Source organism: Ornithorhynchus anatinus, chromosome 2 (assembly GCF_004115215.2).
Source record: "Ornithorhynchus anatinus isolate Pmale09 chromosome 2, mOrnAna1.pri.v4, whole genome shotgun sequence".
NCBI classification, from domain to species: Eukaryota; Metazoa; Chordata; class Mammalia; order Monotremata; family Ornithorhynchidae; genus Ornithorhynchus; species Ornithorhynchus anatinus.
In genome coordinates this window covers 10,118,040-10,143,799 of record NC_041729.1, presented here as the reverse complement: position 1 = coordinate 10,143,799, position 25,760 = coordinate 10,118,040, and the positions used below count along the sequence as shown (strand labels likewise).

Below are 25,760 nucleotides of genomic sequence, written 5' to 3'. Positions count from 1 at the left end.
AATTGGCTGTCACCTCAGATTGTTAGAATCACTTGGAAACTAAATTACTTGGTGGTGTTTTTTTTTTTTTTTTACCCAGCACAAAGTGGACTTAATGGAACATAGAGCCATTGTCTTACTTATTAATTAGTCCCGAGAATCAAAGCAGTTCTAAAACTCCACTTTTGAATTACCTGGGCTGGACCTCAAATGCATTGTGGTTCCTTGAGGTGACTTGGGCCATCCATTTCTTGCTACGATAGACACGGCATTGGACTAGTCAGTAAACCCAAAGGAGAGTGCAGTGCTTTATTTTGACAATGAATCATAAAAATGTATTAAGCTCACAGTAACATATTTACAATAAATGAAATGTTCTAATGTAAAGCAGGTACTGTCTGGAAATAAGCATTTAAATTGTGACAATTTGTCCCACTTAGAGCTGACACTGTAGAGGAGAAAAATCGAAAATCCATATGAAAGCTATTTGTCATAGAAGGGTTGGTTTATCAGTCTACCCATACCATTATATAGTAGTCAGAGCTTCAAGATTAAATTATTTGAAGTCTCAAAGAGGTTTATTTGATTTGACATACTGGACTGTTACCTGTTAAGGCAGAATTTTCTATTTTAACCTGTTGTTTCCAAAGAGACCTGGAATCTCATAGACTGGGAGTTCTAGTTCCTGAAATCAGTTTTTTTTAATCATTATTAAGAGTTCCGATACGTTTGTAGGAGTGCTGTTAGCCTTTTTCCTCGGAATGTAAGCTAGCACTGAATTTTGCAGTCCTCAAATGAAAGTTCGGATGGTTTGCATTAAAACTGAAGCATTCATAAATCTTTGGTGTTTGTAACAGAAATGCATCTTTCATTTGGCTTTCATTTTCACATTGTTTATAACTTTATGCTTGACTTACGTATGACGTGCTGTATATAAAGAATGAAAGAGTATAGGTCCCTAGAATTGAAATTAAAAAGAAATTGTGAATTATCAGGCTATTAAAGCCATGACAGTCAAGCTGCATTTCTTCCATAATTGGCTTTTATCATTTTAAGATGTATTTTTCTTTTCTCTGTAAATCTAGATTCAGGTGTCAATTCGGATGACGACGATGACGACGATGATGATGGTAATTATCTCCATCCATCGCTCTTTGCTTCCAAAAAATGCAGTAGACTTGAAGAGCTTGTGAAGGTATTTATCTTTAGCTTAAAATAATTCCTATTCATGTCACTGTAAAGTTACCTAATGGTTTCTGATGATTTTGTGTTTAAAATTACCAAGTATGCCAGTAATTAAAGCATAAAGTACTTAGAACAGTAAACTGTTTTCTGGTGTTCTGTTGATGACGGCTTTAATTTTCAATTCTTCATTCCAGAGAAATGCACTATTACATTATTTAGGTATACTATCCATTGCATTCTCTAATTGATAGAAACAAAGCAAGAATTCTTTTTTCTAAATGCTAATAGAACTTAAACATTCTAAAAAGTAAAACGACATTTGGACCAAATTTATTTTACCATTCGCTATCTGTTTTTCACAAGCACAAAGCAATCTTTCCTTTTTCTAATGAGGCTGCAATGCTGCTAAAAGAAAAGTCAGTCATGCTTAATGCCAGTAGGATCCTTCCTCATATTTTCTCAATGGTTGACTTAGGAAAGAAATGTATAGGTAAAGCAGCAGAAGGCAGTTGAAGATTTGGGGGGATGCCTTTTCATAGAAGGAAATTCAGAGATTGTTCATAGAATGAATAATATTCTACTTTATAAATAGGGTTCTATCCTTCTGCCCCTTCTAAACTCTAAGCTCTTTGAGGGCAGGAAACACATCTACCAATTTTGTTGTATTCTGGTCTCCCGAATACATAGTACAGATCTTTGTACACAATAAGCACTCAATAAATGCCATTGATCGACTTTTCAAAATAGTTCATTTGAAGGGGACAGGCCTGAACAAACAAAAAAACCATGTCTACATCAACTTGGCTACATTTCAGTCACTCATCCCTTTTAGCTTTGTAATAACAGTGGCTGGTGGATTGGTTCACAGTTCATCTGGTCATCTTTGTTTTTTATTTGCACCTGGTTTTCCCTGTGTTTTCAGTCCCTAGGCTTCAATTCTGGGGATTTTGTTTTCATGCAGGAATAAATGTGGATTTCCCATGCAGATAGACAATCCTCTAGTTGTAGTCTTAGCAGGTTAGGAGTCTGAGTTAGGCTCAGGCCTGTAATTTTCAGCAGCCAGGGTGGCTGACACCCGGTGTAAATAACTCTCCCTCCCAGGTAGCAGTAGAGCTTTTGGAAGAGATTGAAATTGTCATGTGTAATTAATATTTGCGGCGTTTATTAAACAGTCACTGTGCCCTAAGCACCAGGGGGTAGATACAGAATGATGAGATCGGATCTGGTCCGTGCCCTACACAGGGCTCACAGGCCCAGGGTCGCATGGCTGGATGGGGTGGATCTGGGAAGGGCTCGAACCCAGGTCTCTTGACTCTCAGACCCATACTCATTATGCTAGGCCACAGTGCTTCCAGCCAAGTACTTTTTTTGTTTTTCTTTTTTGTTTTTTTGGTTTTCAAATCAGTGTTTTAATTGGACCTTTCCCAAGAAGCAGCCGTATTGGGCCAAGATGACCCTCTCTCTCCGCCTTCTGCCCATTCCCCAACATCAACAAATTGGTATTTTCAAAGTAGAAAAATGATTTTGTGTGGCAAAACATCTAAAAGGATTTTAACTATTGAATTGTTGGATTTATGTCTCCACCCCAAGCTCAAGAGAAGATAACGCTAGAGCAAAGGAAAGCATAAGCACTTAGAGACACCATTCTCCTCCTCTTCCGTTTTCTCCCACTCCCTCTTTCCCTGTGTCCTGGCCGTTAAAGGCAGCAGGAGGAGGAAGGAGCATTGTAAGCCTCTTATACCCCAACAATCTGTGAGTTGGGCCCATTCCAGTCAATTCAGGACTCTAGCTCATGTGTGCATACAGACATGCCCCTGCACATGCTCACACATGCTGATGCACTGGCTACCCCAGTGTTACAAAACAAGGTTAAGTTCCCGCCTGCTGGATTCGGAATCTGTTCCGTAGAGCACTGCAAAAGTGGCTTGGATTTTTCCAGCCGCAGAATTCGTCCCCGGCAGGGCACCCACAGAGGATTGGATTCTTCTGGGCTAACTGCCGGACCCCAGGTGGCCGCGTGAGGCTAAAATCAACCCAGCACAAAGTCGGCTTAAAGAGTAGGTTTGTTCTCTTAGATGAGTCACTCTCAGGGTTTTTTCTTTTTGTGCACAATGGCACTCCTTGATCACTGAAGATAGGGGGGACAATTCTAAGGCAACCCTTTCTTTTCTGAAGCTATAAATAGGGGTATGGAAAATAAACTCCATCTTGGTTTTGGAGCAATGCAATTGGTTTTGAAGTCTGCGGTCTCATGCGTTTTGAACCTTCCGTCCCTGAATATGGCTATTGAAAAGGACGAAGTTGCTCCTGCGTAGAACAGAAGTCATTTCAGAATTTCCGCCGAAAGCTCAAACACATCACTGCCTTGTTTGCCAAATCGGATGTCAGAATTGGGACATGAGCATATGGCCTGAGGGTAATAATTAAGAAGCTTTTAGGAGTAAGCATGTCGGAAGGAGAAAAAAAATTGAGTTATCCAGAGGGCTTTTAAAAGACTTTATTGCAAATATGGAGGGAGAGAGAGAGAGAGACGATGGATGACAACCCAGTGTTGTTTTTCTGCAGCCTCTGAAGGTGGTAGATCCCGACCACCCCCTCGCCGCACTCGTCCGTAAAGCCCAGGCTGATAGCAACGCAGCCCCCCCGCAGCCCCCTGATGGTGCCGCCGTCCAAACAGCACAAGTGGAGTACACCGCAGACTGTAAGTTCACGCACTAGACTCGAGGCGGCAAAACATGACTTTTGGGGCTCTCTTAAGTGAAAATGATATTTTAAAATGTATTAAGCATTGAGATTGTTGGATGCCGGCAGACTGCGCCATCGATGGTGAGCATGTTGTGTTATTCCAGTTGACCGAGCGCTACTCTGCTTTCATTAATACTGCCAAGCAAGTGTCAGGATTGGTGACCACGTGTGCTCTGCAGAGGAGCTTCAAGAAGTTAGGAAGTTACCAATTTCCTCCCACTTCTTGGAAAGCAACTTGGTCACATCATTTTGGGGGCTTGCTTAGCTATTTGGTTCGTTCATTCAGTTGTGTGTATTGAGCGATTTGATGGATAGAGTCCCTTGTGAAAGAAACTGGAATTCATTTGTGCAGTCTGCTGAGAATCGGAATCTGATCATGAATGTACGGTGCTCAAAGCGGCTATTCAGCCTCGGATATTAAGTCTGATCTAAGATGCAAGCTGTTGCCTATTTGGGACCCACATGTGGTTTTGTTCAAGATTCTAATTTTATGATCCTTGAGATCATTTGGAAAATAATTATCCCGTGTAATGGGAGACCAGGGGGTTGAGTGGAGTGTAATTTTTAAGGGTTAATTGGACCTAGATCTGGGAGTGCAGTATTTTCTGATTTACAAAAATGAGTCCATTTGAATTTTCTAGCTCCATTAGGGAAAAAAGCCACTTAATTTCTCTCACCGGGTGTCCCCAAAACATCAGACAGAAATATGGCTCCAAATATAGAGCTTATGTTATCCTTCTCTGAGAAAAGAAAATAAATGGAAATGTGAAAGAGACTGTCGCCTATAGTTACTTTCCCCTTATCACCAGTCTGTGAATATATGCAATAAATTAAAAAATCACAGAGTAGAAGAAACTTCTTACCTTTTGGACTGTTGTGGGTAGGAATCATGTCCATCAACTCTGTTGTATTGTACTTTCCCAGGCTTTTAGTTCAGTGCTCTGCACCCAGTAAGCTCTCAAAAAACACCATTGGTTGTTTTGAAAGACATCTAGTCTGGGTATTTATTCTTAAAGATTTCCAGTTATGGAAACACCACACCTCCTATGGAAGGTCATTACAGAGCTTTGTAGTGGGCCCAACATTTAAAACAGAGAAAGTGCAACTTCCAGTCAGGAAGGTCCCTGTTGTGGGTGAGCCAAGCTTCCAACCAGTGTTAGCAGGGCAGAAGAAATGAGCCTTGCAAGATACCTCTACAGCCCAACCTGATTTCTAAGACATGAAAGCCTTCTTGGATGAGTATCTTTTTGGCCACTTAGAACAAAACCTGTAAAAGCAACTACATGCTGCTCGAATGAGTCATTGACCAGTGCTGGCATATAGTTGAGATTCTTCAGTCACCGCCTAGGCAGTTCAGCCCCCAAACCTGCACCCGGGCCCAAAACAGCCTAATTGAAACCGATGTTTTTTCTGCATTGTTCTGTTGTTTGTGTACATGGAGAACAACTGGTTGGAGCCAAACTAAACTCTGGGGAAGGTTCTTTAGAGTCGGAAGTTAAGGAACTCACAATCTAACAGAGGGGGGATGTGCACAAAATAATTTAAAGATCAGAGGAAGAAGTGCTTAGGTAGAGAAGTGGGAAAATTGGCTTTAAAGCACTTAATCACCTTGCCCCCTCCTACCTCACCTCGCTGCTCTCCTACTGTAACCCAGCCCACACACTTGATTCCTCTTATGCTAACCTTCTCACTGTACCTCCATCTCATCTGTTTCGCCGCCGACCTCTGATCTACATCCTCCGTCTAGCTTGAAACACCCTCCCTCCTCCTATCAGATCAATAATTGCTCTCCTCTTCTGCCACTCCCTTTTGCATCATTCATCCTTCCTCCGGTGTCATTCATCCTCCCTCCCGTCCACACGGAACAGATGAAAATATCTGTAATTTATTTATTTAATCTACTTATTTATATTCATGTCTGGCTCCTGCTCTAGACTGTGAGCTCATTGTGAGCAGGAATGTGTTTCTTGTTATACCGTACACTTCCCAAGAGCTTAGTACAGAGCTTGCACCACAGTAGCGCTCAATAAATACAAATGAATGAATTGATATGCTCAGAACTGGTATGGGAGGTGGTAAGTGCGTAAGTGCTGAGGTGGTGTAAAAATATTGAGATGGTCATTGAAAGGATGTGACTTGGGAAAAAGGAAAACCAGTTGGGGATACTAGATCACCTGGGAAGAGGTGCCCATTTGTCGTTTTGAGTGCAGGGCGTTGGTGGGGATTTTAAGGGGCATGAGTGGACAGGGTTCAAAGACTTAACAGGCCAGAACGCCACTGTTTGGGCTCTTTTCTGCCTCTATTGGAAACTCAGGTCTTGGGAGAGACCTGGGAAGAGCGAAACTAGGAGTTTATTCAAACAGATGTACCACTCCTGTGGAGCAGGCAGCTAGAGACACTGTGGGAAGTTTACAACTTAAAACCAAAGTCATTTTTTTTCACGTCATAAGTCTGTTTTCTTGTTTTTCTTTTTGATGGTGCAAGTCTGGAAACCTGATTTGGTCATTTATGTTCATCTCTTGATTCCTCATGAAATCTTGATTATTTTTTTTTTAATATTTCAGTGCTCCTTGTGGCAATTAATTTTGATGCTGAAAATAGAGATTTAAAGATGAGACGTTAACTCTAGGGACTCAAGCTATTAAAGATTTGGTTTCCATTGAAATATCCAGTGATAATAAACCAAAGATGGACAATTTAGAAAGTTAAGTGAATTAATCTTCGAAGGCCTTCTGAGAAATGTCAGATAGTATTTAGAAAAGTAATGTTCATTCCGTTTGGGATTATGAGATTAGATATTCCGAGAGGCTGACTGCAGTGTCTTTTAGGTGCTATTTTGTATTTTGCTTTTCCTTTATTCTTAGTTATGAAGGAGGATTGCTTGCAGCAAAGGGGTGTCAATAGCATATGTAGGCTGAGTACAAAATTGAGTTTTGTGATAACAGAGTGTTTGAAACACACACATTTCCCCATTGTATTTTGGAAAATAGGGTCACATTTTACCTAGATCAGGAAAGGTTTATGTTTGAAAGGCATTGAGTTCCACAGGTGAGTCCTTAAAGCATATTTTATTCAACAGGGAATATTAAGGCATAGAAGTTTTTGAAGCTGTTTAAAAAGCATTAATGTATTGGTAAAAATTATCAGAGCATGGACTTTAATGCATGTGAACTATTTTGAATTTTCCTCAGCTTTTCATGTTCCATATTTAGAATAAGTATCTGATATTCACTATTGTGCAATTCTTAAAGTCCCTTTCCTTTCCTATCATAGGTTCTATTGTTCCTTTTTCATTGTTAATGGACTTGTACCTGTGCTATATAGTGCCTTGGGTCCTTACTGGATTATCATTGAATCAATAGTATTTATCAAATTTTAAATTGCTTATCTGACCAGAGCTGGACCTAACTTGCTATGGAGATCTTTCCCTGACCCATTGTTCTCTCAAGAGAATAATGTTCTCTTGATGTGTTCTGCCAATGCTTTTTAAATACAAAGAATCGGAAGATTGGACAGGTAAACTAAATCACTAATTTGACAATCTGATACATGCATTAAATACCACATTTTAAATTTTGGCAGTTTTTTTTTTTACTGTGGATAATCATAGTTCTGACAAGATCGAGCCAGGCTTCAAAGGAAATCAGAATTGTAAATTATTTTCAAGCCCTCTCACATTACCATAGCAATGTGTCTTCTAAGAACTTTGTAGAGGTTTAATGGAAAATTAGTTTTGAACAAGGCTGAAATTTATCAGTTCAGTGTGGGTTATTAATCAGTGGTGAATACCACAGTCAGTTGGTTATCTGTTTTTTGCTGTGATGGGTTTTTAAACAGTTAATCCTAAAATGCCTGTCAGATACAATAGATGCGTACAACAGGTTTCTCAGGTTTCTCTCTTGTATACTCTTCCAACTTTCTGAGGTAAATATCATTGAGGAGAGGAAGAGAGTGCTTTCTTCAAGGTTTATCCAGGTTATCTAAAATTTGAAGTGCCTCAAGTGCCAAATCATTTTGCCCTTAGACTTGTGGTTGGTTTATACAGGCGAAAGAGCATACACATACAGTAGTCTTGACTTGCTATATGCCATGTTGTGTAGATTCTATTGTAGAGTTGCTTTCAAGAAGATTATAATTAAATGACTGTGCCTGAAGGATCCTTGTAAATACCCTGCATGAGGTTGAAGGGTGGTTTTGAAATTAGACTGTTAAACAGCTCTGGAGAAAAATTTATTTGTAATTCTTTTCCACTCTGAGCTCACCTTAGGGCGTCCCCACAGGAGGTATTTACTGTAAATGTATTCTGGTTAGCTGTTTACTGCCAGCAAGCTTCATTAAACACCAGCCTTATTTTCTTTAGTTTCAGTGATTTACCCTATACATTCAAATAAAGCAATATTACCCATTTGTTGCAGGTCGAGAATTGACTTGTAAAGAGTGATTTTTCAGTGGACTGTATTATGCCTAGCCCTGATTTTTGCTCAGCTTCCACCTCTGTACCCAAGTCACAGTGTTTGTGTTGATTCAGATAATTTTCTGCAATATTTTACTCACATACCTTATCATCCTGGTTTCTGCAGTTGAGAGAAATTTTGTAAATTGTTCAGATAAGCAAAATGTGGTAAGATTTCTGTTGAAGTCTCTGATAACCATTTATATAAATCACAGTCATTTTAAAATGAATCTATGTATTTTGGAAGGGAAAATTATGTAAAAGTAGAGTTTACCTTAAATACCTTAATTTTACAATTCTGGTTATCCCATTTCTAAGGGGAAACTGTACGTAAAATGCTTGAATAATGTTGGAATGTTTATGCTGGTGTATTAAAGAAACCATCTTTATATTAAATAGCTAAAAAATGTTAAAATATAAAATTCAGTTCCTGCGAAGAGAGGGACTTAGTAGTCAATGTCAAATCAATGTCAGTGGTATTTACTTGGGAAATTGCAGTTCAGCAGAGTTGCTAGCAACGTTTCCTGCCCACAAGAAGCTTGTAGTAGATTTTTGCAAAATAAAGATACAGCACATACAATGAATAAAAATCTATATTAATGGATATTGTATTTTTGAAAAGTATTTAGTTACCAATTGGCTTATAGTGCTGTGTGCTATTGAATCAGATGTCTCTGAAGATTTTAAAAATGGCCTGTGGGAATACTTTTTCACAGTTGTTATGCTATGATACTCTACAGAGATACCCATGCTTCAGGAATCAATCATAGCAAGTCTAGAAGATAGTTATTTCCAAAATGAGTATCTAGTTATATATCTGAGCTTTGTAAGTAGCACCTGGTAGACTCTGGTTGCTTGGGGCTTTCAAATCCTCTTTTTCATTTATGTTTTTAAATAACCACTTTATCATTGTATTTTTTTTCCCTTCAAGATGTTGGCAGAGCAGTGTGAGAATTAATTGCAGTAGGGCTAGTTGAACTTTCTGATTGGTCAAAGTTACTCTTCAGCTATAAAAGACTAATGTTTCATAATCATCCAGAAATGCACGGTTATTTGTTACTTTTCATAGTTTGGTCTTGTTAATGGTAATTATTAAGTGCAGAGCACTGTACTGAGTGCTGTGAAAGGGTACACAGGTGGGGATTAGACATAGAGCCTGTCCCTTGAGAGACTCACAATATGTGAGCTCAGATGTTGGTTAGCTGAATTGGACAAGACTATTATTTTGCAAGACATTTTAGCTATGATTCCATAAAGCCTAGCTAGCTCTCTGAAAGCTGCATTTGTCTTGCTAATGAATCTTGTTTGTTTTTCACTGCTAATTAATTGCCTTTGGAAATTCACATTATTTCGTTTAGTAGTTGAAGGATTTGGATTTTTAAAAAACGATTAAAAATGTCTATAACTTTTAGACCATGATGTCATTTGTATCTTTGATGGACCTGTGCTCTGTCTTCAAACTTTTTATCAATCCATGGTATCGAGTGCTTGCCGTATGCAGAGGACTGTGGTAAGTGCCTGGGAGAGTACAATACAACAGAGTTGGTAGACCCCTTCCCTGCCCACAAGTAACTTGCAGTCTAGAAGGGGAGAAACATTAAGTAATGGATAGTATATGTAAGTGCTGTGAGCCTGAGGAAGGGGTGAATATCAAGTCCCTAAAGGGCAGAGACCATAACATAACCGTTAGGCTGAGGATTATGGCAGAGGACTGGACTGGAGTAAGTATATCCATGGAGTTGCTATGAATCGGAAACGACTTGATGCACTTAATAATAATAATAAAAGGGTAGAGATCCTAGTGCATGCACAGTGCAGAAGAGAGAGGGATTAAGAGAAATGGGGGCTTAATCAAGGAAAGCCTGAAGGAGGAGATGTGATTTTATTAAGGCTTTGAAGTTGGGGAGAGTGGTGGTCTGTTGCATATGAAGGGTGAGGGAGTTCCAGGCCAGAGGGAGGATGTGGTCAGAGGATGAACAAGATCCAGGTTGGCGTAAGAGTGAAGCGTGCAGACCGGGTTGTAGTAAGGTAGGAGAAGTCAAGCTGATCTAAGTACTTAGAAGACAGTGCAGTTTTCCGTCGTATTAGAAAGTCACTGAACATTGGGTATGAGTGACAGTCCTAACCACTGCACTTAACTTAGCACTAGAAAAGTACAACAGACATTCACTGAAGTGCTTAATACAGGGCTCTGCACACAGTAAGCCGTGTGTGTGTGTGTGGCCTAGTGGAAGGAGCCAGGGCCTGTGAGTCAGAGGACCTGGGTTTTAATCCCGGCTCTGCCACTTGTCTGCTGTGTGATCTGGGCAAGTCACTTCACTTCTCTGGGCTTCAGTTACCTCATCTGTGCCATGGAGATTAAGACTGTGAGCCCCACGTGGGACATGGACTTGTATTCACCCCAGTACTTAGTACAGTGCCTGGCACACAGTAAACACTTAACAGATAGAATTAAGAAAACACTCTTGATTGATAAAAACCAGTTCCTGCCCACAAGGAATTTATAATCTAATGGGAACACCACATTTGTGTACATATCTGTAATTTTCCTTAATGTCTGTCTCCCCCTTTAGACCATAAGCACCTTGTGGGCAGGAAACATATTGTACTCTTCCAAGTATGTAGTACAGTGCTCTGCACACAGCGCTCAGTAGATATGATTGATTGAGTAGAAGTTACCCAAGGAGTATGGGGTCTAAGACAGAACTGACAACAGTGTCAGGCACAGCATAAACATTGTATTAGCTAGACTTTAGACTCTAGACTGTAAGCTGGTTGTGGGCAGTTAGTGTGTCTGTTATATGTACTCTCCCAAGCACTTACTACAGTGTTCTTCATACAGTAAGCACTCAATAAATATGATTGACTGACTGACATTAGGTCAGGCCCTGTGCGTATATACTCTTACATCATAATATGTTCATTTATTCTCTGCTTGTAAATAAAAATATTACTCGGGGCTTTCCCTCCCCTTTAGTAATGATAACAGTAATGGTGGTATTTAAGGGCTTACTGAGTGCCAGGCACTGTACCAGACGCTGGAGTGGATAGAAGATAATTAGGTTCCTCATGGGGCTAACAGTCTAAGGAGGAGAGAGGATGGTATTGAATCATCATTTTGCAGATGAGGTAACTGAGGCCAAGAGAAGCTAAGTGATTTGTCTAGGTCACACAGCAGGTACTTGGCGGAGCTGGGATTAGAACCCAGGTCCTCTGACTCCTAGGCTTGTGCTCTTTCCAGTAGACCACGCTGCTTCCTGAGGCTGCTTCATGCTGGCCAAACATTTCTCCAAACTTTCCATGCCCCCTAAATTGTCACTTCCTCAGTAGGCATCCTACAGTTATTCTGCTCCCACCAACATACCCAGACACGTCACCCCATCAGGCATCTTGGAATTTTTGTATTTATTCAACAGTAGGGTATTTTTTCATGCCTATTATTTATTCTTTCACAAAACTAGGTATAGTTGTCATGCCATCCAAATTCTGTAGGTCAGAGTTCTATGTCAGTGCTCTTCACATAGCAGGCACTCAATAAATAGTGTTAATCCTGATACTGGAGAACAAAGAGCAGACATTAATTTTCACTTGATTGCATACTTGACTATAAGCTTGTCAGTCACTGATGGAATATTTATTTTCTTGCGGTTATTTCACATCTTCAAAATCATTTCTGTTATCTATGTTCAGTTGCCTAGAGTAAGTGTTTTAAGTCTGTTATATCGGAAGCACCTCGGCTTAGTGGAAAGAACATGGGCCTGGGAGTCTGTTTCAGACTGACAGTCTCTCCAGCCCCATATTCTTTCTGACAGTGGCATCAGCATATTCGAAACATTCCAATGGTTGCGCTCCTGATGTTTAGAATGCGTTCTTAGACACGTCTTGCCCATGCATATATCCACTCCCTTCTTGAACTTAACAGTCTTTTCCTCAGTCAGTCAATGGTATTTGAGTGTTTACTGTGTGCTGAGCACTGTACTGGCAGACTTCCTGTACATCTTCCTGGGACCACAGATTCGTTGTGCTTACCACCTTTGGGATGATCAAGTATTTCCTATCTTTCTTTTGATCCTCCTGCTGTCAAGCTTCATTGGGTGCCCCCTCATCTTGTTGTGAAGGTTGGAATTTGGAGACGCAGCATGGGCCTGGGAGTCAGAAAGTCATGGGTTCTAGTCCCAACTCTGCCACTTGTCTGCTGTTGACCTTGGGCAAGTCACTTCACTAGGCCTCAGTTTACCTCATCTATAAAATGGGGATTGAGACTGTGAGCCCCACTTGGGACAAGGAACGTGTCCAACTCAATTTGCTTGTATCAACCCCAGTGCTTAGTACAGTGCCTGGCTCATAGTAAGTGCTTAACAGATATTATCATTATCATCTTCCAGACTCTGAACCCGTTGTGGGCAGGGATTGTCTCTGTTGCTGAATTGTACTTTCCAAGCGCTTAGTACAGTGCTCTGCACACAGTAAGTGCTCAATAAACACGACTGAGTAAATGAATGGTGAATAATAGTATGTATTCTCCCTGTCCTCAGCCTCCATCTTTCCAGACTGAAGAGTCCTAGTCTTTCTTGTCTGTCCTTAGGTATAAGTTGTCCCACCCTCCAAAGACATCCTAATTCCCCATTTGTAGATCCACATTGGCTATATTACGTCCTCCCTAAGATTGACAACCAGAAATGTACTTGTAGTGTTCTAATCGTGGATGGACTATGGTTTTATGTAGTGACAAAACTATTTTGTTTTATATGTTACACCCCTTTATAATGATGCACAGCTTTCTGTTAGCCTTTTTTGCTGCTGCCAATTTCCACTGGACAGAAAATTTAAAAGATTTATCCATGGCTAAGTGTTCACTGGCCCTGAACTTATAGTCTCTACTAAATTGCCAGGTATAGAAGCGAGCGTCTCCAGTCTCTAATTCCCATACCTACTTGAGGAGCCTTTCTTGTCGGTGGGAACTCACTGGCTGTAACCAATCATTCAAGTCATATTTATTGAGCGCTTACTGTGTGAGCTTATTGTACTCTTTTATTCATCCCACCCTCAGCCCCACAACCCTTGTGTGCATATCTGTAATTTTCTTTAATATCTGCCTCCCCATTTAGACCACAAGCTCCTTGTGGGCAGGGAACATGTTATATTGTACTCTCCAGTGTTCTGCACGCAGTCAGCACTCAGTAAATATGATTGATTGAGTAGAAGTTACCCAAGGAGTGTGGGTCTAAGACAGTACAATAGAACAATACTGAGTACAATAGAATAGTACAATAAAACAGAACACAATAGAAGGAAAGTTCAATACAATAGTACAGTAGATCAATAAACACACATTCCCTGCCCACAATGAGCTTCCAGTCTAAAGAGGGAGAAAGACATTAATATAAATAAAGAAATTACAGATATGTACATAAGTTCTGTGGGGCTAGGAGGAGAGATGAATAAAGGGAGCAAGTTAGGGCCATGCAGAAGAGAGTGGGAGAAGAGGAAAGGAGTGCTGAATCAGGGAAAGTCTCTAATGATAGGTTCTGTTCTCTGCATTTCTTCAGGTGTTTTGTTTGCATTTAATTTATCCGTTGGGTGTCAGATATCCTGTGAGGTCACCACAGTTTCTTTCATGATACTCAGCCTTTCTCCTTAATAATTGCTGAGGCCAGGTCCTTGTTTGAACATTACTATGTATTTTCAGGGAAGTGATTGCGTGTGTCCCTGTCCCCTATATACATTTCAGGATTATTTTGCATCCTTAGGTGTAATCTTAAGCAATGCCACTGGTCACCAGGGTGATAGGCATAGGCTCCTGGGATTCTATAGTCCACATCATGCCACTTGCTTTTTGTCTTCACTGTAATACTCCTGTAAGGGGCACATTGGAAAGGGTGGAGGCTGCCACTTTCAAGAGGATAAGAAGAAAAGAGGCGGTGGGAGGTTTCTTTCCCATCTGGTGCTCCCAAGCACATTTTAGCAGCTTAAGAGACTAGGTTCATAGAAGATTTCCTTAATATCATAATTTTTGAGTTATAAATTGTAGTTTTAAGTGGGGGTGGGGGGGATCGGTAGCAAGCTTTACTATTGAAAGGTTATTACCTAGCCAGAAAGGAGGGAATAAAAGAAGAAAGCTATTCAAGCAATAACATTTTTTCCTCCTCAGATATATGAAAGTTACATTTCTGTATTACAGGAGGCCTCTTCTCTTACTAGTAATTTAGCTAGGTAAATTACTGGGCAAAGCTTTCTCTTCAGGTCAGATGCATGAATTTGATGAAAAATTGTTGAACACAAACAAAGCAAAACTGGAAATATATTTTTCTCAGAATTGTTTTGAATCTGATCTCAGAAAGGTCAAAACACGATGGCTATATTGTGGTTCTCTTTGTCTTTCTATAGGAATTTTGAATGGGTAGATTCAGTGTGATTCAGAGGCTGCCTGAGAGCACCTCTTTTCCCTGCTGGGATGATATATTTCATGCAGTAAGGGATTTTGTGAGTTGCAATTATCTGTGTCAGTCAGAGCAAAAGCAGAACTCTGTTGCTTAAGCAGAGATTTTGGAGCCGATAACCAATTTGGTACTAAATAAATTCCTTAAATTTCAAACAAGGGTTGAACTGTCATAGAATACCAAATGGCTAAGGCAGTACCTAACTAACTGTGGGAGCAACATAACCTTACTTTGCTTCTGAAAGCTTATCAGATATGCAGAACTCATTTTTAAGGGTGTATTCTGTATTCCTATGGTTCTCAAGCTATTTAAAATGCACAATATCTGTATTTTGAGAGACAATACAAAGGGACAAAGAAGAAAAGCAATCAATCATATTTATTGAGCGCTTGGGAGAGTACAGTATAACAGAGTTGGTAGACACATTCCCTACCCACAACAAAATTATAGGCTAGAGATGAGTTTACAGGCTAGAAAAAGTATTTTTTCCAGAGGTTTTTGTTGTTTTTCTTTACTACATCAAGTCATTGCAATTTCTTGGCTCCTAAATACTTGCATTGTAGGACAGTTTCCCTTTAGAGTAATAGTCAACATCATTTATTAAGTGCTTACTCTGCAAAACATTGGGAAGAACAAATAGCTATTAACTCACATGGACCTTGGCCCTCAAACTTAGAGAGGAGGTGGATGGGAGTCAACAATTAATGAACCAAAACAGGGGATAAACAGATAAAATAGAACATTTCAAGAGTTTCATCAGCAAAGTGTATAAAGAAACATTATTGCTCAGTCTTCAGGCATCTCATCATTGCCTTGGGCAAACCGTTCATAAGCACTATAACTTTCCCAGGTTGGAAAGTCAGGCTTTGTCCACTCACTCTGCCCTTTTTATTTTTTTTTTTGGTATTCATTATGTGCTTACTGTGTGCCTGACACCGTACTAAGTGCTGGCGTAGATACAGGCTAATTGGGTTGGACACGGTCCCTCTCCCACATTGGGCTCACAGTCCCAATGCCCATTTTACAGATGAGGAAACTGAGGCACAGAGAAGTGGCTTGCCCAAGGTCACACAGTAGACAAGTGGTATAGCTGGGATTAAAACCCCTATCCTTCCAACTCGTAGGCCCGTCTCTATCCACTAGGCCATACTGCTTCTCACCCAGACTTGAAATCAAGTGCCCTTTGATTTATTAATTGATTCGTATTGATTGAGCGCTTACTGTGTGCAAAGCACTTTGATTTCTGGTGTATTTGTGTTACCTAGGAAAATCATGTACACTAAACACACTCAGTTCAGCCATAATGAGTGTTTTCACTACTGTTTTGGCTAAAATGCTCATTGGGAGGTTAGGTGACATCTGTGGGAAGCAGCATGGTCTAATGGATAGAGCATAGGCTTGGGAGTCAGAAGGACCTGGATTCTAATGTCAGCTCTGCCACTTGTCTGCTTTGTAACCTCGGGCAAGTTACTTAACTTTTGTCCCTCAGTTACCTCATCTGTAAAATAGGGATTAAATGTGAGCCCTGTCAGGGACATGGATTGTATCTACCCAGCACTTAGTAGTAAGTGCTCAATTAATACTATTGAATGGATACAGTGCCTGGCACATAGTAAGCGCTTAATAAATACCATTAAAGAAGTTCCACCTACAATGCGAGCCTGTTTGGATACAGCCGGCCGCGGTGTCAGACAAAACAATTTGTGCTCAGGCACGAAACATCAGTAATACAATGCAAGTTTTTCTTAGCACAGAATTTTGCAAGAATGCAGCTCCTCTAGTTTGGAACAGGATGTATATGAGGCTTTCCAGCTATAATAAATAGGGAATTCTTATTGGGAAAGCACTTGTTAAATCCTTGAATAAAAAATATTTTAAGAGTGCGTTATCAAGATGGGTTACTGCATATTACACACACCAAAGTAGCTATTTAACCTCTTGGGCTCTGGCCTCTATATCTTAATTCTGCTCTTAATTTGGCATGCTTTTGCAGAAAGAGCTCCTAGCTTGATTACTGCTATAAATTTTGGAACCTTCAAAACAACAACATATTCACAAGTTATTTTTGTAGACACAATTTCACACTCCAGGCATCGTTCAAAAAAAGCACCAAGATGAAACTGAAATACATTGTGAAGGGAAAGGAAGGGCAAATCTGTGTGGTTCTACTTTGTAAGTGTTTATCTCACCTTGCCTACATTTAACTTATAGGTCCCCTGGGGGTAGGAACCATTTAGGTCATCAAGGTAATTACTGAGCGCTTACCTTGAGCAGACCACTGTACCAAGCACTTGGGAGAGTACAATACCATGGATATGCTAAATAAGATGGTAATTGGGCTCTTTGCCTACAGTGAGCTTACATTCTAGAGGAAGGAGACGGGCATTAGTATAAATAAATAATTTTACAATATATCATTTAATAATTTAGGTGAGGTACCTTGCTCCGCACAGCCCTCTAAATTCACCTTGTGGGAGTTTCTTCAACCCCAGCCAATTATGCCCCTTTGCAAGGCTAGGGTGTCCCTGAAAGCTAGAAAAAACCCTGGCATTTTCTGAGATGATTCACTGATGAGGTGGAATCTGAGCATTTGCATCAGGGGAAAATAGTATAAGAGATGACCTGATGGCTCCTGATTTCCCTCTGCTGAGAGGTGACTCAGCTTGAGGTTAAGGAGGGATGGTCTGGTGCTCCCCCAATGCCCTGTGAGCCATGTGCAGATCTGGGCTGGTTAGCCATTTTACCTATTAGGCTACGTACTGAGTTTGGCGGTTCAACCTTGCAGAAAACCTGAGATAAGTTATTTGCAGTTCTCTATATTAGTTTAGGTTTAATCAATAGGTCTTTCGATAGTTCACCCCCCACTTTTTTTAAACCAAAGTTCCAGTTGTGTGACACTGTGGTATGATTTTGTGTTAAAAAATAGTCTGAAGAATGAATTGTAGACTCCAACTCAGTGGGGGAAGATGAGAGCCAATCAGTCCTATGGCTGTGGCACCTGAAGGAGATAACTGGGGGGCAGGGGAAGCAGTTTTAGCTGGCCTTCTCCACCTCTTGTACTTGCCTGCAGAGTGTGCCCCCCAGTTCCACCCTAGGGCTTGCGGTTTGGCTTGGGGGCATCCTCCCTGGATTCCTTCAATTCAGTAGTATTTATTGAACGCTTACTATGTGCAGAGCACTGTATTAAGCGCTTGGAATGTACAGATCGGCAACAGATAAGAGACAGTTCCTGCCCTTTGACGGGCTAACAGTCTAATCGGATTGGGCCAGTCCAGGGGCTACTCCCGCCCTCGGAGGCCATGAAGACAAACCATCCAGTGCCACTGATTGCAGAGGCAGTTTACCTTCCGCTGGGCAGACTAGGCTCAGCTGGCCTGACCGGGCCTAACCCACGAGCCACTGCCTCTTGAGTAAAAATAGAGTCAACAGCCTCGGACTGGGAAGGGGGAGAAAAATTATTCTCAGTGCTCCCAGATTCTCAGGATTTGGGGGCAGGGGCAGAGAGACTCCTGGCCTGGTGACACAGCCTCAGTGAGATGCAGTCGAGGAAGAGGAGATGGGCCGACAGGGAGAGTAAATTATTATATTCACCATCTACTGGGGACAGAACACTTACTAGGGTTATGGGAGAATACAGTAAGACTAAAAGACATGGTTTCAGGTGCCCATTGCTTCCAACCCTGAAACGCACAGCTGAGGAGTTTGAGTGAAATCGTCATCCTTATTCAATAAGGTATTAGAGAAGCTGTTCCTTTACCCCTCTTCTTTCCCTTTTTCTCCTCCATTTTCCACTCCTCTTTTCTCTCCTTTCTCACCTCCTTTCCTCCTTCCTCTTCAGTGCTCCACCTCAAATTCAAATTGGAAAGCTGGTACCCCAGGAACCAAGTACCAAACTCATTCCCACAAGTGAAATCTGTGAGTGCCAGTGTTACATTAAGCCAGGATCTAATAAATTAGGTATTTGTACATATATAATTAATAAAGTAAGTCATAAACAGCTGTAAAGTAAGACGGGAGTGGTTGGCAGGTTTCTGGAAGGAAAGCTCTACATAATTGTATTATATTATGCCTGAAGCGTGTATGAATTATGCAGCTACTCCGATTCATGGCAGCAAGGGTATAATTCCAGCTTCTGAAATTGACATTCTTCGGTGATGCTTTATCCAGCTCAGCAGCTACCCCTGAAAACCTTCCTAAATGTAAAGTTTTGAAAATTTCTACAGGTTTTGATTTTCAGATGAATTAATTGGGAAAGTCTTCTCAGTTCACTTAATAAGAGTTCAGTTTAATATGAATGCAGTCAGAACCAATCACATGTATTGCAAGTATGACTCACATTTAAAGGACTATTCCTTAGTCAGAAAATGGAACTTTCTTGTGTTCTGCAAAGTGATGTTTGCTTTGCTTGGTAACCTAGTGAGAGGCATGTGACTTTTCATAAGTGTTGTTTGAGACAAACAGATGTACTCTAGTCGTAGTGTTGGAAGCAGTTCAGTGGTATAGAATGCCTCTTTCAAGCATTTCACCCACTTTGCTGGTAAACAAAGAAGGAAAAGCAGCAGAAACAGTGTTTCTTAATGGATAGAGTACAGGCCTCAGAGTCATAAGGACCTGGTTTTCAGGCCCAGCTCCACCACATGTCTGCCGTGTGACCTTGGACAAGTCACTCAGCTTCTCTGGCCTTCAATTACCCCCTCTGTTAATGGCAGTTAAGCCTGCGAACAGCATCTGCCTCAGCGCTTAGTACGGTACCTGGCACATAGTAAGCATTTAACGAATACCATTAAAAAGCAAATCTTTGATGTGAATATGTGGTGGACTTTTTTCCCCTCTTTTTCTTTTTACATGAATGAGGTTATGTGGTGGGATACTAGTTAAAAGGAGCAGTGTGGCTCAGTGGAAAGAGCCCGGGCTTTGGAGTCAGAGGTCATGAGTTCGAATCCCAGCTCTGCCACTTGTCAGCTGTGTGACTGGGCAAGTCACTTCTCTGTGCCTCAGTTACCTCATCTGTAAAATGGGGATTAAGACTGTGAGCCCCACGTGGGACATCCTGATTCCCCTGTGTCTACCCCAGCGCTTAGAACAGTGCTTGGCACATAGTAAGCGCTTAACGAATACCAACATTATTAAAAAAATTTTAAAGAACCTTACCTTCTCTGGGGAGTGTATACTGTTTGAGTACTTCTCATGCATGCTTTTATTGTTAGCTCTTCATATCCATTCAGTTTTCCATTTGACAGTGCTTATAGCATGCTAAGTGTCACCTTCAGTATGTCTGCTTCATTTAATCTAAGGGTGTTGACATAAACAGCTTCCTCTAAATGTGGACCAACCACAGGGATATGAAAAATGAGCTCAGAGCTACCCCAGCACTTAGTACAGAGCTTGATGCATAATAACCGCTTAACAAATAGCGCAGTTATCGCCATCACTATTGTTATGGTTGTGGTGGTGGAGGTGGTTTCTGTTGTCATGGGGTATGTCTACTGGTGTCTGTTGCTTAGACTGACCCATCATTTTGCTCCATCCCTCCCTTACGAAAATCATACGTATTTTTATTTTAAACAGCAACGGTAGCGGCCATGTATTATAGTTACTACATGTTACCCGATGGGACGTACTGCCTTGCGCCTCCACCGCCGGGAATCGACGTGGCCACATACTACAGTGCCCTCCCGGCAGGGGTGACCGTGTCGAGCACTACAGGAGTAACAACGGCCCCCCCGCCCCCTGGAACTACCCCACCCCCACCCCCAACAACAACCGAGTCAAGTAGTGGGGTGACTACCAGCACTTCTTCTACCAGGTTTGCTTTTTGTATGACATTTACACCCATCGCAATCAATATTTGTTGGTTTTTGGACACTGGATTATATTAACATTTAACTGGGACTAAAAAGCCCAAGTTTCGGGTTTCCATAAAGAGACAAATGTCGTTGAGTAGCATCCTTATTTAAAGTATCTGTCTGGCTCTTAAATATATACGGTTCTTGTAGAGAAGAAAGGTATGACAAAGCGGGGGACTAAAATAATCCTTCATCAGAACTCAGGAGCCTGATGGAATTTAGTTTGAATCTTGTATGCCTTGAAGCAATAATGGACGTCTGGTTTTGTTTTTTTGTTGTTGTTGTTGTTGCTTTTTTTCTTTCTCAGCCCTCTTACTCCAGTGGTTGCCATTATTCCCCCACCTCCGGATATTCAGCCCGTTATCGACAAGCTTGCAGAATATGTTGCTCGGAATGGAATTAAATTTGAAACCAGTGTTCGTGCCAAGAATGACCAGAGGTGAGATCCAGCATTTTTGTAATTTTGGCTTGTTTTATCTTGCTTTGTGATTATTGTTTTTTCCTCAACACACATTTGAGAGAAAATGTACCTTGTAAATTATTGGCAAGCCTAGAATTGGGCTGTTAAAAAAAAAAAAAGAGAGAGAGAGAGCGCTAAACCCCTGCTTTTAAAGATGTCCTCGGGACTATAGGTATAAACCGTATTATTTCTGAGCATCAACCCATGCCTAAGGTAGCAGAAAGGGACATGATTATTTGCAGTATTCTTGTGTTTCACCAATGACTTTTATCCTTCTATTGATAACAGATTTGAGTTCTTGCAACCATGGCACCAGTATAATCCCTACTATGAATTTAAGAAACAGTTCTTCCTTCAAAAAGAAGGAGGCGACAGCAAACAGGTATATTATTAAAAGGGGTGGGGAAAATGAGAAAACCTTCTTTCATTCATGAAAATACATTTTTAAAGTGCTCATTAGAAATAGATTTGTTTTGGGAGAAAGGACTATTGAGAAGAGCATTTATTTTCATTTAAATATAGCGTATGTGGCACATTAAATTTGTACATTTTTATATTTTCTAAAGTATAATGTAGCGCTGTTTACTTATTCTTAGCAATTGATTAGAAACCTGACTGTCTCCAATAGTGCAGCCAAGGGAACCCTATGTTTTAGAATATTATAATATCTAGAAGCTGGGAATTTGGCAAGAGCAGATGCATTGTTTCAATCTGTAAGTTATACGATCTTGAATCGTAGACAAAAAGACTTCCAAAGGTCATCTAGTCCAACGTCTAACTTGAATTCCACCTAAACTCTCCTGGCTCTACCTACCGAATATCTCCCTGTTCCATTGTTCCTCTCCTTTCTCACCGATCCCACTGTGGTACAAGTTCTGGTCATTTCATGGCTAGACTGTTCTCTTGGCCGCCAGGTATCCCTTGCCTTCAGTTCACTCCCCTCTCCAGTCTTATTACCAACTCCTACACGGATCTTCCTGGAGCATCACTTGGGACACATCTTTCCATTCCTCAGAGCCTCCACTCATTTTCCGTGTCCGCATCAAGTAAAAGCTCTGTGTAAAAACCAAGGTCAATCAGTCTTTATTGAGGGCTAATTAAATGCGGAGCACTGAACTTAAGCACTTGGGGGAGTGGAGTAGAATACAACAGAAATAGGCACATTCCCTGCCCATACTCTGCATACAGTCTAGAGCTTACAGTCTCAAGGTGTCATTCAGGTGTCATTAAGGGGAAGCGGCGTGGCTCAGTGGAAAGAGCATGGGCTTGGGAGTCCGCGGTGATGGGTTCGAATCCCGCATCCGCCACTTGTCAGCTGTATGACTGTGGGCAAGTCACTTCACTTCTCTGCACCTCAGTTACCTCATCCGTAAAATGGGGATGAAGACTGTGAGCCTCACGTGGGACAACCTGATTACCCTGTATCTACCCCAGCGCTTAGAACAGTGCTCTGCACATAGTAAACGCTTAACAAATACCAACAGTATTAAGGGAAAACTCATAATTGGTTTCAGGGTTCTCCACCAGCTCACCCACCTTACTTGTCTTTTCTCTTCACCAGCTCCTTTCCAACCCCAAGCTTCTTTAGCTTCATTCCCAAGCTAACCTAAGCGTACTTCACTCTCAACTGCCGCCATCCCCTCGCTCACACCATTCCCCCAGTTTGGAACCCCTTTCTTCCCCAAATCCAATAATACCTGGTCCTCACCATACTCCAAACCCTCTGGCATGCCTGCCCCAATTAATTTCCAGGATCATAAATCATAACTCACTAGTTGTATCTAGTACATAAGTATTTAGTACTCAGCTACTTTTTTGTACCCGTACATATTCAGATAGTAAGGAATAAATATGATTGAATGAATGAATTTAAACTTACCCTTGGGACTTAGGTCCGGGCATTTGTTCCCTCTTACTGTCAATTATTTGTTTGGATCATGCCTCAGAAACTTTTATGTCTGCCTCCATTGTTAGAGAGTGAGCTCCTTATGGGCAGGGAATGCATCCCTTATCTGTTTTGTACTTCCCAAGTGCATAATACAGTGTGCTGCACTCAGTGGGCATTGAGTAAACACTGTTCCTACCACTGAAACGTGGTGGAATATCCTGAGATTGTCTCCAGTGCAGTAAGCACCATTCTTGGAATTGGGAGCCTTAGGCTTTTGTCTGTGCCATTGGTGATGAAAGTTTCTTACTAAAGAACCACCTGGAACATTCCCCAGGTAGACAGACTGGGCAGGAATACTGAAAAGAAGCTGGCTAACTTTGCAGCCACAAGCCCAGCGGCTTCCAGGCTCCTGGAGCTAGGCCCCCACATCGTGTACACAGTATCCTTGGGTAGCTTCAGCCAGAAATGGGTCCTACGTGTAAACGTCCTTGGTGGACATTTTGCCATGGGCTTGCCTACCTCCTCGTTCGCTGCACTCCATGCCCTGGGGGGACAGCCCGAAGAGAGTATAAAACAATGCCGCACAAGCCATTAGCACTGTAATCACTTCCTTTCCTGAGGTTAGCAGCCTCGGAGTCTCAGAAATGAGTGGCCTCCATAATTCCCAACTGAAACCACCACCATCGTCTAGCCCGGCAGAATGTACAGTATATCTGTATGAAGAAGTTTCATTATTTCCCTCAGAAGACTCTGGCAATATAATTGTCCCTAAAATTAGAAAGAGGTCTTTCTTATGTATCAGGAGATTTGCCTTATTTTTAGTGGAGGGAAAGAAAAACTACAATTTTGGGTGGTGGTATCGAGTGAAGTAGCATGAGCACAGGGAATATCAATAACCCTGGGTGCGATTGGGACCGGATCCAGTCTGATGATCTTTTATCTACTCCAGCATTTGGCAGAGTGCTTGCACGTTGTAGGTGCTTAATAAATGCTACCATTATCATAATTAATAACCAAACCAAAACTAAGATCAAGACTGTCATGTGAAGCAAAACTCTTTAAATGTGCAGAGATCATATCTACCATCTCTGTTGGATTGTACTCTCCCAAGCACTTAATAAAGTGCTCTGCGTGCAAAAATCGCTCAGTAAATGCCACTGATTGAGGTGAAATAATTGAAGCCAGTTTAACTAGTAGAGATTTATCTTTTGCCACCTCTGATTTGGGTCAGAAGAGAAAAAAGTAATTACAATGCTACTTCTGGGGGTTTTTTGGCTACTGATGCAGCCACCCTGTCGATGTACACTTTTCTTGGTTGTGATCATTACTTTGATTGTCACCAAGAATTCAGCTTTGTTACTGTTCTGGGAAGCAGCGTGGCTCAGTGGAAAGATCACGGGCTTGGAAGTCAGGATGTGGGTCCTAATCCCGGCTCTGCCACTTACACCTGCTCTGTGACCTTGAGCAATCCACTTAACTTCTCTGTGGCACAGTTACCTCGTCTGTAAAATGGGGATTAAGACTGTGATCCCCACATGGCACAACCTAATTACCTTACATCTATACCAGCGCTTAGAACAGCTTAGAACATATAGGAAGCACTTAAATACCATTATTATTATTATTACTGAAAAGTTGACAGAATGCAAATGGCTGCACTATGAACTAGATTATTTTGGAATCTTTGTTTCCTGGTAAGGGGTAAGGCGAAGTAATGATGCTAGGGAAGAATTCCAGTTGTGAAAACACTCTCCTTTCAGTTTCTGCTGTATCTCAAGCAAAAAAATCTTTACCCCTCATTTCCTACTTAAACCTGCCCACCTTCTGTTACTGGCAAATGGGCAGCTGTGTGACTGAATGAAGGAAAGGGCAAGGCTTTTTAAGTTTGTATTCTAGGTTTGAATACACCCCATCAATCTGTAATGTGCAATGCTAGTAACCTAAGGCTTGCGTGTTTCCTTGAGACTTCGTGAATTTTAAAGTTAGATGGATGATTCTGTTACAAATGAGGTAACCCCCCCCCCCCCCAATTCTCAAGTTTTGTATTAAAAGCCCTCCATTTCATTATTGTTAAAATATGTAAACAGTTGTTTTCAATTTTATTTGTGCCGTATTACATCAAAACAGTGAATGAAGTTGCAGCTCAAGCACTATTGAGCTGTGTCTTGACAGTTTTAATTATTGTTTCCCGAGATAGGTAGGCTTCATTCGAAGTAGCAGAATGGGTTTCTTCATTTCTCCTTTAATTGAAGTCTTTTGTTAAGGATTCTGCACATACTCAGCCACAGGCTAGTGTGCTAAAAGATTGATTAGGCATTGTTCCCACACACCAAAAAATATTCCCTGTATTGGCTTTTAAACTGTTAAATGTGATATAGAACCTACAATTGTATCACATAATCCAGAAGTTTGCCGAGGAGGAGTAAAATGGGCAAAATTATGAAAATATAATTTCACCATATTTATGTACTATGGTAAACTCGTATTATTTGCTTCCTTTAATTTTGTAGCACCTTTGTTTGAAAGAGGTCCCTTTTACATATATTTTCATTTCTATAATATCCTGATCAGGTGGAGTGGAAGCAATGCCAGAGAACTTTGCTCAGGATCACAGCTATTCATTCATTCAATCGTATTTATTCAGTGGCAGGACTCTATGTAACTGTTGAAATTAATCACTTTCTGACCTTTCCTGATTTACTGGGTTATGTCACATAGGAGCAGGTTGAGGTGGAGGAGGATTGCCAAACAAATGTCTCATTGG

At 41.1% G+C, this 25,760-nt stretch overlaps 1 protein-coding gene across 6 annotated transcripts in view; it reads left to right on the top strand.

The window, feature by feature from the left end:
* LOC100093223 (splicing factor SWAP) overlaps window positions 1-25,760 on the top strand; it is a 95,794-nt gene that overhangs the window by 13,064 nt on the left and 56,970 nt on the right. For all 6 annotated transcript variants that reach the window (XM_029048612.2, XM_029048611.2, XM_029048614.2 and 3 more), the window contains 5 exons: window positions 1,065-1,174; window positions 3,730-3,865; window positions 20,371-20,608; window positions 20,956-21,087; window positions 21,397-21,490. In XM_029048612.2, the coding sequence (XP_028904445.1) occupies window positions 1,065-1,174; window positions 3,730-3,865; window positions 20,371-20,608; window positions 20,956-21,087; window positions 21,397-21,490 (710 nt within the window). The remainder of the gene's footprint in view (window positions 1-1,064; window positions 1,175-3,729; window positions 3,866-20,370; window positions 20,609-20,955; window positions 21,088-21,396; window positions 21,491-25,760) is intronic.